Source organism: Panulirus ornatus, chromosome 63 (assembly GCF_036320965.1).
Source record: "Panulirus ornatus isolate Po-2019 chromosome 63, ASM3632096v1, whole genome shotgun sequence".
In the NCBI taxonomy this organism is placed as follows: Eukaryota; Metazoa; Arthropoda; class Malacostraca; order Decapoda; family Palinuridae; genus Panulirus; species Panulirus ornatus.
Window position 1 is genome coordinate 17,963,464 of NC_092286.1, and position 13,697 is coordinate 17,977,160.

At 40.7% G+C, this 13,697-nt stretch overlaps 1 protein-coding gene across 1 annotated transcript in view; it reads left to right on the forward strand.

Annotated features, from left to right (window-relative positions):
• Positions 1-13,697, forward strand: part of LOC139745864 (kin of IRRE-like protein 1) — a 118,887-nt gene that overhangs the window by 86,413 nt on the left and 18,777 nt on the right. The window contains exons 5-7 of the mRNA XM_071656498.1: positions 4,577-4,727; positions 7,157-7,305; positions 10,868-10,999. Of these exons, the coding sequence (XP_071512599.1) occupies positions 4,577-4,727; positions 7,157-7,305; positions 10,868-10,986 (419 nt within the window). The 3' untranslated portion in view covers positions 10,987-10,999. The remainder of the gene's footprint in view (positions 1-4,576; positions 4,728-7,156; positions 7,306-10,867; positions 11,000-13,697) is intronic.

A 13,697-nucleotide genomic window follows, 5' to 3' on the forward strand; every position in this document is an offset into this window, starting at 1 on the left:
ATCAAATCAGTTCCTCCATATGAAATATATGTATATATATATATATATATATATATATATATATATATATATATATATATATATATATATATATATATATATATATATATATATATATATATATTTATATATATATATATATATATTTTTTTTTTTTATTTTTTTTTTTTATTTTTTTTTTTTTTTTTTTTTTTTATACTTTGTCGCTGTCTCCCGCGTTTGCGAGGTAGCGCAAGGAAACAGACGAAAGAAATGGCCCAACCCCCCCCCCCCCATACACATGTACATACACACGTCCACACACGCAAATATACATACCTACACAGCTTTCCATGGTTTACCCCAGACGCTTCACATGCCTTGCTTCAATCCACTGACAGCACGTCAACCCCTGTATACCACATGACTCCAATTCACTCTATTTCTTGCCCTCCTTTCACCCTCCTGCATGTTCAGGCCCCGATCACACAAAATCTTTTTCACTCCATCTTTCCACCTCCAATTTGGTCTCCCTCTTCTCCTCGTTCCCTCCACCTCCGACACATATATCCTCTTGGTCAATCTCTCCTCACTCATTCTCTCCATGTGCCCAAACCATTTCAAAACACCCTCTTCTGCTCTCTCAACCACGCTCTTTTTATTTCCACACATCTCTCTCACCCTTACGTTACTTACTCGATCAAACCACCTCACACCACACATTGTCCTCAAACATCTCATTTCCAGCACATCCATCCTCCTGCGCACATCTCTATCCATAGCCCACGCCTCGCAACCATACAACATTGTTGGAACCACTATTCCCTCAAACATACCCATTTTTGCTTTCCGAGATAATGTTCTCGACTTCCACACATTTTTCAAGGCTCCCAAAATTTTCGCCCCCTCCCCCACCCTATGATCCACTTCCGCTTCCATGGTTCCATCCGCTGACAGATCCACTCCCAGATATCTAAAACACTTCACTTCCTCCAGTTTTTCTCCATTCAAACTCACCTCCCAATTGACTTGACCCTCACCCCTACTGTACCTAATAACCTTGCTCTTATTCACATTTACTCTCAACTTTCTTCTTCCACACACTTTACCAAACTCAGTCACCAGCTTCTGCAGTTTCTCACATGAATCAGCCACCAGCGCTGTATCATCAGCGAACAACAACTGACTCACTTCCCAAGCTCTCTCATCCCCAACAGACTTCATACTTGCCCCTCTTTCCAGGACTCTTGCATTTACCTCCCTTACAACCCCATCCATAAACAAATTAAACAACCATGGAGACATCACACACCCCTGCCGCAAACCTACATTCACTGAGAACCAATCACTTTCCTCTCTTCCTACACGTACACATGCCTTACATCCTCGATAAAAACTTTTCACTGCTTCTAACAACTTGCCTCCCACACCATATATTCTTAATACCTTCCACAGAGCATCTCTATCAACTCTATCATATGCCTTCTCCAGATCCATAAATGCTACATACAAATCCATTTGCTTTTCTAAGTATTTCTCACATACATTCTTCAAAGCAAACACCTGATCCACACATCCTCTACCACTTCTGAAACCGCACTGCTCTTCCCCAATCTGATGCTCTGTACATGCCTTCACCCTCTCAATCAATACCCTCCCATATAATTTACCAGGAATACTCAACAAACTTATACCTCTGTAATTTGAGCACTCACTCTTATCCCCTTTGCCTTTGTACAATGGCACTATGCACGCATTCCGCCAATCCTCAGGCACCTCACCATGAGTCATACATACATTAAATAACTTTACCAACCAGTCAACAATACAGTCACCCCCTTTCTTAATAAATTCCACTGCAATACCATCCAAACCTGCTGCCTTGCCGGCTTTCATCTTCCGCAAAGCTTTTACTACCTCTTCTCTGTTTACCAAATCATTTTCCCTAACCCTCTCACTTTGCACACCACCTCGACCAAAACACCCTATATCTGCCACTCTGTCATCAGACACATTCAACAAACCTTCAAAATACTCATTCCATCTCCTTTTCACATCACCACTACTTGTTATCACCTCCCCATTTACGCCCTTCACTGAAGTTCCCATTTGCTCCCTTGTCTTACGCACCCTATTTACCTCCTTCCAGAACATCTTTTTATTCTCCCTAAAATTTACTGATAGTCTCTCACCCCAACTCTCATTTGCCCTTTTTTTCACCTCTTGCACCTTTCTCTTGACCTCCTGTCTCTTTCTTTTATACTTCTCCCACTCAATTGCATTTTTTCCCTGCAAAAATCGTCCAAATGCCTCTCTCTTCTCTTTCACTAATACTCTTACTTCTTCATCCCACCACTCACTACCCTTTCTAAACAGCCCACCTCCCACTCTTCTCATGCCACAAGCATCTTTTGCGCAATCCATCACTGATTCCCTAAATACATCCCATTCCTCCCCCACTCCCCTTACTTCCATTGTTCTCACCTTTTTCCATTCTGTACACAGTCTCTCCTGGTACTTCCCCACACAGGTCTCCTTCCCAAGCTCACTTACTCTCACCACCTTCTTCACCCCAACATTCACTCCTCTTTTCTGAAAACCCATACTAATCTTCACCTTAGCCTCCACAAGATAATGATCAGACATCCCTCCAGTTGCACCTCTCAGCACATTAACATCCAAAAGTCTCTCTTTCGCACGCCTGTCAATTAACACGTAATCCAATAACGCTCTCTGGCCATCTCTCCTACTTACATATATATATATATATATATATATATATATATATATATATATATATATATATATATATATATATATATATATATATATATATATCTTTTCTATTTTTCATACATATTCGCCATTTCCCGCATTAGTGAGGTAGCGTTTAGAACAGAGGATTAAGTCTTTAAGGAAATTTCTTCACTTTGCTTCTTTCTCTGTTCCTTCTTTTGGAAAATTAGAAACATAAGGGGAGGATTTCCAGACCCCCGCTCTCGCTTCTTTTAGTCACCTTTTACGACACGCAGGGAATACGTGGGAAGTATTCTTTCTCCCCTATCCCCAGGGATATATATATATATATATATATATATATATATATATATATATATATATATATATATATATATATATATATATATATATATATATATATTGTGTATATGAACGCGCACTTCTGTAAAACGCCGTCTGCTGGTTGTGTGAGCCTGATGGGAAAGGGTGATCATTGCCTAGCAGTAGCACTCCCGCATGTCACGCAGGGGTCCCGGGTTCGATCCCGGCTATTGAAGGTGTGTCTTTATATATATATATATATATATACATATATATATATATATATATATATATATATATATATATATATATATATATATATATATATATATATATATATATATATATATATATATATATATATATATATATATATATATATATATATATATATATATATATATATATATATATATATATATATATATATATTTAAGAATAATGAGATAGCCTCGATTAGGGCTTCATTTGCCCTTATAGCCTCTCAGTAAACATAAGAAAAACCCTTTGAAAAATGTGTGCCAGCATACACAGTAACAAATCCACAATGAAAATATAGCAACACACGTACTTATAATGGTCAGTAAACACTTCTGTAATGACATATAACTCCAAAAAGACTCTCATCTTTAAAACGAAGACTTTAAAAACATATCAAGTCAGCTCATTTCTCGACATGAAAAATACCACGGTCAACAAATGCGGGTAAACACATCATTAACAGACTGAAAACGGAAGCCAGGTCAACAGAGAGACACACTTATCACAGGAAACACCAACAAACTGTAACAGTAATTTGTAATATTACTATGATGATAACGAAACCTTCACACTTAATGCCCTTTACTTCTTCTAATGTTCTAATTAAATAGAAACGACCTGCAGTTGACAGTGCCTTATCTTCTTAAAGCTTTAAGAAAACTGGGACGTTTAACTATGTTAAAGTAGGAAAATTCCACGATTCAAACTGTTTTTAAGCATGTCTTATATAATTTTCAAATACTTTGACGTCTTCCGGCACATATCAGCAACTCATTTCTGACTAACTCCACACTCCTGGTGGGTGACACATAACCTCCACACAAATGCCTTTCATCTATTGTTTCACAGTACAATGATAACCATCCAGTAGCTCAGACATCTCGACCCAGCCCTTCAACAAACCATTAGGAACGGTGGACTGGCCTCATGAGATTTCATCGGTAAGTTCAGTTAACAACAGGCCACACGCTACACCATGTACTGTCACACTCAAAGTCCAATAGGCCACATCTGACAGCATATTCTGTTACCCTCGGAGACCGCCCTGGGGCTACACTTTATTCCATGTTACCTCACCCTTGCAAAGACCAAGTTCTGTCACCCTCAGATACCTGCAGGATACACTCTGCACCATGTCCTTTCACCCTCAGAGACCAGCAGGCTACATTTTACACCATATTCTGTCTTCCTCAGAGACCACCAGACTACATTCTACACCATGGTCTATCAGAGACCAACAGGCCACACTCTACATCATGTTCTGTTTCCCTTACAGTCCAGCAAGCCAAGATCAAGGGGCCTAAGGAAGTGTACATTCAGAACGGATCGACTATCAAGCTCACCTGTATTGTCAACACACACTCTGAGAACGTCGGCTCCGTCACCTGGTACCGAGATACCAGTGAGTTAGACTACGATTCCCCAAGGTAAGTTATCGGGGAAAACCTTGGGCTCAGCAGGGCTCTTATCTGATACCGTAATGGTAATAGATTCGAACAAATGACTAAGCAGGTCCACAGAGTTGCCTCTGGAATCCCTTGTGTTTTCATCTGATACCAATATACTAAGGATTAATCTTATTAGATCCTCGAGTGTATGTTAGGATCACTGAGGTCAACATCAGACATGCCAGGCAACCCAACTCGGGCAGACTGATTGTCTTGTATACATCTACGTGTAGCAGGCTTGACCCCAGAGGTACATCAAGAGTTGCTGCGACCCCCCAGTTCTCTGTGTAATCGCAAGAGACATCACCGTGGGTTTAGGGAAAAGTTCAGAGTAACTATCATTGGCAGTCACTACGTTAGTCAATGGAGCATTTAACACTATAGCTAGAGTAGTGGTGAGAATGGAGTAGCTGGAGCTACAACCTGGACACACCACTAGTGTTTTACAGCCTGCACCACTGGTGTATTAAGGCACATCTCTGAGAGCAATACCACACTGCTGAACTCGACCAGTATTGCAGCTCTGGGGTCAACTGGGTCTACATCAGGGGTTATATCTTGGGGCAGTGAGGTCAACACTTAGGTTACCTCTGAAGTGACAGGGTACGAGCTGTCTTGGAGTACATCTAGAGTCATCATCAAATGATATACCCTGGCTCAGTAGCAGGACTGTTATTTCAGGGGTTAAATCTTAGGTCATATGCATCACTCCTGGACTTCTACCACCTTGAACCACTAGTGTCTCCACTCCTTATACCAACGGGGAGGAGGGTGGGTAAGGGGGCTGTTTTGGTGTGACTGGCTGGAACCAAGAATCAATGGGGTATCAAGTGAATTCTTAACACACCTTGTACTTTGTAGTGACAAGGTACAAACTTGCTTACCAGCATTCAGATCTGCAGCCTCATATCTATAAACAATTTACCAGGTATCTGCTGTTCTTCATTAACTCGCATCGAACCAAGCTCTTTCACCTGCATTCCTCTATCTTATTCCACCAACAGATCCCTATTTCACGAGAGCCCTCTCCCGCCCCACCCTCCATCCGTTTTCGTGTTACATAAAGACGTAAGCGTGTGTTGGAGTTCTGCACTGAAGACCAAATACGATCCAGATGTAGGGCAGATACCGTCACCAGGTCCTGACGTGTCGAAATCGACTCAAGGGATCCCGGCCAAGCCTTTTCTACATCAAAGAGATCGTCATTATAGATTTTCCCTTTTCCATCAATTCTTTGTGAAGACCTGTCATCCTGATTCCAGTTAATTCCTACCTTACTGCATTACATAACGGAAATGATCGAACCATTACATTATGTTTTTCGAACGTTATGGATGCCTAGATTCAGCGCCTTGAATGTGATTGATTGACTTGTTTTCATAAGACGAGAGGAAGAAAAGACATCTAATTGACGATATATTTCGAAGTGTTCAGTGGTGATTTATGTTTTCTGTATAAAAGATTCAACAGCGTTAAGATACCCTTCAATACATCATCAGGTCACATAATGTGATGGTCGAGTCTCAGCCGCCCTATGTTGTAAGGGGAATATCATCATAACATTATACAACCGAAACTTCTTCCTATGATCTTCTCCTGGCTAAGAACCTAACTCCTGTCACACAACAGTATTGTGACTGATCTTTACCTATGCAGAAGACATTCCTTAATCATTTACTGTTCTTGCATCAGAGTATCTTAGTTGCCTAAGTGAAACTCACGGAATCGATACACCTGTTGCTGTTGTGTGAAAAAAGAAATACAATTATTCTTTCCTGCCACACCTATAACACTCCTGTTATACCAAAAAATTCATTGTTTCTGTACTTTATGTCCAAATGGTATTGTGGCACATCATGAAAGTCCCATGAGAGCAGGTCATGATAACTTCGTCACATCCAATGGACAAGACTCACATGATGACGGTCATCAAGTCGGCAGATGAACAGTGGAATACTAAATCACTTTTATGTTTGTCTCCACATAAGTATATAACGAAGCTCTGATTACGTAGCTGGGATAACGAAAATGTTTTCTGCTTCGGATCCTTAATCCTGAGACTAATTTCTAAGCGAGTGTACACTGCTGCCTGATTTCTAAGAGCCTTTCACAATCGCTAGTAAGCCTTATCTCAGACAGGGAAGGAGGAGAGATTGTAAACAGTTAGTGTCCAACAATTAGCAATAACAAGTGAAACTGTTTGTTACCAGGGGCCAAAACCATGTACATAACCTACTCGGGAGCAGCTCAATCAACTACTGGGTATACAAATTAGTGCCTTCAAAGGTGTAGGAGTAACTCCCACGTGAGGTGAATTAGTTCAGAGACCAGGGAGGACGTAGGTTTTAGTAAGTCACACTGAGGGTGACACAGCCAGTAGGAATAAGGCCAGCTTTCCCTCTCACCAGGGGCGGCGTCAGTCTGGAGATCGAGAAGACGCCAACCAGGACGACTTCCAAGCTCTTCCTCACCCGCGCTAACAGAGCCGACTCGGGAAACTACACCTGCGCCCCACAGTTTGCTGATGCAGCCTTCGTCTTGGTGCACGTCGTAAATGGTGAGTAGTGAGGCAAACATGACTAGTGATGGGTAGCCGGAGGACTGAATGGTGAAGAAGAGAGATGAGATGGCATTGTGAACGCAGGTAAGAAATGGAGAGACTGGAATTTGATGAAGGTCTTGCAAAAGTGAGAGACGAGAGTAATGTGAAAGTGGTAGACCTGGTTAGAGGCAGGGGAAACTGGAAAGTGATTTGGGACTGATCTGGCTGGCTGGAGGAGCAGATGAGTGGTGAGATGTAAGATCTTAGAGAAATATTGAGTAATGGAAGATTTGTATCTGTAAAAGGAAGAGGCAGTGACGATATGATTAAAAGACGTGAGAAGAAACGATATTGGAGGACTGATCACTTTCAGTGCAATGAGCGTGTGTTTAGGAAGTCTGATAGATTTTCAAATAGCAGATTCAAGACATACGATATCCCTTCTAGTGTGTATGATTACCGTTTGTGTATTACGGAGAGGGAATTATACACTCGTGTTGCCCCGTCTTTATGCACACACACACACACACCCTCACACACATGCACGCACACACATAAACGTTCCAGCCTAAGCCAGGTACCCGGTTATTGACCAAACGCGAGGGGAGGATGACCACCTGTGGGCTGACTGCTATGGGTATGGGGTACAAATGTGATAAGTGTTGTGATTGAATGTGGTAAAGAGCTTGTAGAGCTTTTTGCTGAAAAAGAACAGGTGATCAGGAACACCTGGGTCAAAGAGGTGGATGTACATATGTGTGAGATTAGGTGCAATGGAAACTGGGCATTATTGGATTACGTACTAACTGAGAGGCGTGCAAAGGAGGGACTCCTGCATGTGATGGCTCTACGATGGGTATCTGGTAGGATATCTAATCATTACTTGGTGGATGCAAGACTAAAGATTTTGGTGAGTTCTAGGAAAAGAGGAAATTATATGGATGGAAAGGAAGTGTATGTGAAGGCTTGTGTGAAGATAGGAGAAATTGAACGTAGGATGGCAAGTGGTACGAGCAAATGAATCTATGGGGAAGGAATGGAAGGTGTTTAGAAAACACTACTTACACGTGCGAGAGAAGTGTATTGCATACAGAAGGTGGAAGGTGGACTGATGAGAAAGGTAGGTGGTAGGATGATAAAGTTAAGTTGCGAGTGAAAGAGGAGGGGGAGGCGAATGGACATTATTTGCAGGGAAGGAATGCGAGTGACTGGGAGATGAACCAGAGAAAGCGACAGAAAGTCGAGAGGAAAGTGTAGGGACTGAAAAAAGGCCAAATGAGCGACTATCAGCAGGGATGATAATAAAGCATATTTTAAGAGAAGGTTGAGTGTGCGAGACATCAAATGGAAACAAACGGGAACTTCGATGAAGGGGACCAATAGGGAATTGGAAGTATGTAATGACGAGGTAAGGAGGAGATGGAGTATTTTGATGTAGGGTGTTTGCGTCGGGGTGCTATGCCAAGTGAGAGACTCATGGAAAGTGGTTTGGTGGAAAGAGATAAGGTGGTGAAAGCCTGAAATATGGTAAAAAATGTATCAAGATGGATACATTTCTTATGGAAGTGGGAGACCGTGTTATTGAATTAGAAGTTAGAATTTTCAGTGTATGAATGGCCTACGGGGAGGCGTCTAAGGATTGTCGGAATACCTGTTTAGTGACGCTTTATAAAGGCCAGATGGATAATAGTGAATGTTGGACACAAAAATATACCTTTGTTGTTGAGTAGAAATACTTTCTGGAGCAATTGTAAATAAATTGTATATATCCATATAGTACCTTTAGAATGGCCTATATTTTAGAACGAAAACAGGACGTCTGGTATCCTTCTTACCTTACATATGTTTGTACCAAGACACAAGATAAGGATGTACCATCTACTGAGATAAGGGACTGATGGTTAAGAATCTCTGTGCCAAGTATCAGTAACACTCACTGAAAAGCTGAAGATTAATGGGACAAATCCTGAAAATGTATAATTCTGAAAATCGTTTTTCATCTTTTTAGAATATTAGTCTTGAGAACCTCTACAAGGGTAGAAATACGTAAATTTCTCAAGTTTAAACGAACATACATGATTGGTAGAATGTTCACCAAGCGTAGTAAATGATAAGTAAATAATAAAAGCTATGAGTGTACGAGCAAACAGATATAATATGTAATAATAATTGTGCACATAATTTGAACACAGCTGTTTTAGGAACATATCTTCTAGCGAGACCAGTCATGTTTAAGCGGCAAACTAGATAGACGACTTCAAATTTGACCACTGATTTTGTTGGTTCTTATGCACGACAAACAACTTTAACTGTTATCATAAATGACCAAGACTTAGTGACATAGATCATTGCTCATCCTCCATAAAAACACATATGCACACACACGACAGAAAGGGAATTGTGACTGATAACATGGATTATCTTAAAACCTCAGTTCATATCTAATAGTTCCCTCCTCACTGAAGGAAAGATTAGGTAAGGACAGACACTCGGCTTAACATAACTCCCTATGACAGAGCCAAACCATTCGACAGTACTTTGGACGGATCCCTTTTGCCATGGGGTTGTAATGTATGGGTCAAACACCCAAATAATAACTGCACTTTTGATGACTTTTAACACTTATAGAATATATCACAATGCTTGAATCTCATACTTTATATAACCTTCACATGGAATGTTTGAAAAGTATCTTTTCGGAGAGTTTGATCAATTCTAGTTGATGTAAAATGGATTAGAGACATAAAGAAGTTTAAATCTGATCTCTAAAGAGGATTAGAAGTAGGTAAGCTACAAAATGGTCTTCGTTGCTAAGTGCATTACGGGGAAGACATTCATTGTGATAGATTCTTAGAATATTAGCTGAAATATTGCAAAGTAACTGCAAATACAAATAGATGTGCTTTCTTGTTTCAAGTTGATTCCTAAAGAATAGCCAAAAATGACCGAATAACAAATTTAACTGTTTATTATAAAGAGTATATAAAATGACACATTATTATCAGTATTCTCGAACATTGGCTGAAGTATAAGCAAATGAGAACCACAGAAAAAAAGAAATTGTCTATGAGTTCTGACCCCTTTAGGATACTAAGCATGGCTCAGATGACAACTTTATCCGTTGTACTGTATCGTGTTTGTGTTACGGCATCTGACGGCATCCAAAGGGAAAGAGACAAATTGAAAGTTTACTTAAAAGACCCTTTGGGGGGTGCCAAGGTCCAATAGAGTGGTATGGTGGCATCCAAGAATAAAAAGAGAAATTAAAGGTTTAATTTCAATCCCCTGCATTTTTTCATCTCATCTGAGTGAGATCGTATGGAACAGCAGCCAAAATCATACATACTTAGCTTGCTGACCCCATACAGTCTTATACATGACCTAAATAAACAAAAATGTAGAAATAAGAAGGTTCCTGGGCCTACTGAACCATGTTACCTACCTGTCCAGTTTGAATTCAGCCGGCCTTATGATGAAGAGAGCATAGAAATATGTTTTTGGCAGGATGAATAAAAGATAACATGTTCACATGTACGGGAGGAGGAACCTGACTAACGACCATCTGTCGTCCATGTAGGGGAGGAATCAGCAGCGGTGCAGACAGCGAATTCAGTGACGTTACACTGTGACGTCCAGCTGCTGTGCTGGTGTGTGACCTTGATGCTGCTGCTGCTGCTGCTGGAGACCCACCGGTGACCCCTCTCTCCAGGTAGGTGCTATGTTAGTGTGTGCAGCTGCAACTGCTACTGCTGTATTGCTGTTCAGTCAGTTGTTCTAGCGATGAGGCAGCCTTACTCGAGTCTATCGTCTGGTAAGTGCTGCTCCTGTGCCATTTGTTTCCCTCTGCTGCTGCTGCTGCTGCTGAAGTCCGTGACCCTTGTCTCCAGAGACTCCAGGTCAGTGATATTCCTGACGTGTGCAGTGACGCCCGCTTTTGTTATGAGCCCGATGGTGACTCCAACGTCCTGCACGTTGCCAAGATCACAAACATTTTTGATATCATTGTTCTAAACTTCATAACACTTGAATTAAGACGTCATTATCAGTCTTTCCACCATCTTTCACCGTTGTTTCCTATCCTTATTAATGGATAGTGAGGATTTGTTTACTACTATCTTATATATATATATATATTATATATATATATATATATATATATATATATATATATATATATATATATATATATATATATATATATATATATATATATATATATATATATATATATATATATACATACATATATATATGCTGATGACCATGAAGAAAATGAAACATAAGTTCCCAAGTGCACTTTCGTGTAATGATCACATCGTCAGGAGAGATACAAGAATGAGATAGGAAAACGGCGGACAGTCAGTTGATATACAAGGAAGAGACATTGCTAAGACACCATTGGTAAACAAGTGTTTTCGAATGGTGGTGTTCGGGTTGGTGTGTTCGGGTCTGGCACCATGCCTGTCGTAAAATTTCATCATGTGGACACATCATAAAACTTTATGACAGTCATGGTGCCAGACCCGAGCTTGTATATAAACTGACTGTTCTAAGTCTTTTATCTCATTCTTGTATCCTGTATCGTGGCTCATCAGCAAATACTAGATCACGAGCAGCACTATGAACTATTGGAATATATATATATATATATATATATATATATATATATATATATATATATATATATATATATATATATATATATATATATATATATATATATATATATATATATATATGTCTCCCGCGTTTGCGAGGTAGCGCAAGGAAACAGACGAAAGAATGGCCCAAACCGCCCACCTACACATGTATATACATACACGTCAACACACGCAAATATAGATACCTATACATCTCAATGTACACATATATATACACACACAGACATATATATATATACACATGTACATAATTCATACTGTCTGCCTTTATTTGTTCCCATCATCACCTCGCCACACATGGAATAACAACCCCCTCCCCCTCATGTGTGCGAGGTAGCGATAGGAAAGACACCAAAGGCCCCATTCGTTCACACTCAGTCTCTAGCTGTCATGTGATAATGCACCGAAACCACAGCTCCCTTTCCACATCCGGGCCCCAAACACTTTCCATGGTTTACCCCAGACGCTTCACATGCCCTGGTTCAATCCACTGACAGCACGTCGACCCCAGGATACCACATCGATCCAATTCACTCTATTCCTTGCACGCCTTTCACCCTCCTGCATGTTCAGGCCCCGATCACTCAAAATCTTTTTCACTCCATCTTTCCACCTCCAATTTGGTCTCCCACTTCTCCTCGTTCCCTCCACCTCCGACACATATATCCTCTTGGTCAATCTTTCCTCACTCATTCTCTCCATGTGCCCAAACCATTTCAAAACACCCTCTTCTGCTCTCTCAACCATGCTCTTTTTATTTCCACACATCTCTCTTACCCTTACATTACTTACTCGATCAAACCACCTCACACCCCACATTGTCCTCAAACATCTCATTTCCAACACATCCACCCTCCTGCGCACAACTCTATCCATAGCCCACGCCTCGCAACCATACAACATTGTTGGAACCACTATTCCTTCAAACATACCCATTTTTGCTTTCCGAGATAATGTTCTCGACTTCCACACATTCTTCAAGGCTCCCAGGATTTTCGCCCCCTCCCCCACCCTATGATTCACTTCCGCTTCCATGGTTCCATCCGCTGCCAGATCCACTCCCAGATATCTAAAACACCTTACTTCCTCCAGTTTTTCTCCATTCAAACTTACCTCCCAATTGACTTGATCCTCAACCCTACTGTACCTAATAACCTTGCTCTTATTCACATTTACTCTTAACTTTCTTCTTTCACACACTTTACCAAACTCAGTCACCAGCTTCTGCAGTTTCTCACATGAATCAGCCACCAGCGCTGTATCATCAGCGAACAACAACTGACTCACTTCCCAAGCTCTCTCATCCACAACAGACTTCATACTCGCCCCTCTTTCCAAAACTCTTGCATTCACCTCCCTAACAACCCCATCCATAAACAAATTAAACAACCATGGAAACATCACACACATCTGCTGCAAACTTACATTCACTGAGAACCAATCACTTTCCTCTCTTCCTACACGGCCACATGCCTTAGTATCTCGATAAAAACTTTTCACTGCTTCTAACAACTTGCCTCCCTCACCATATATTCTTAATACCTTCCACAGAGCATCTCTATCAACTCTATCATATGCCTTCTCCAGATCCATAAATGCTACATACAAATCCATTTGCTTTTCTAAGTATTTCTCACATACATTCCTCAAACCAAACACCTGATCCACATATCCTCTACCACTTCTGAAACCACACTGCTCTTCCCCAATCTGATGCTCTGTACATGCCTTCACCCTCTCAATCAA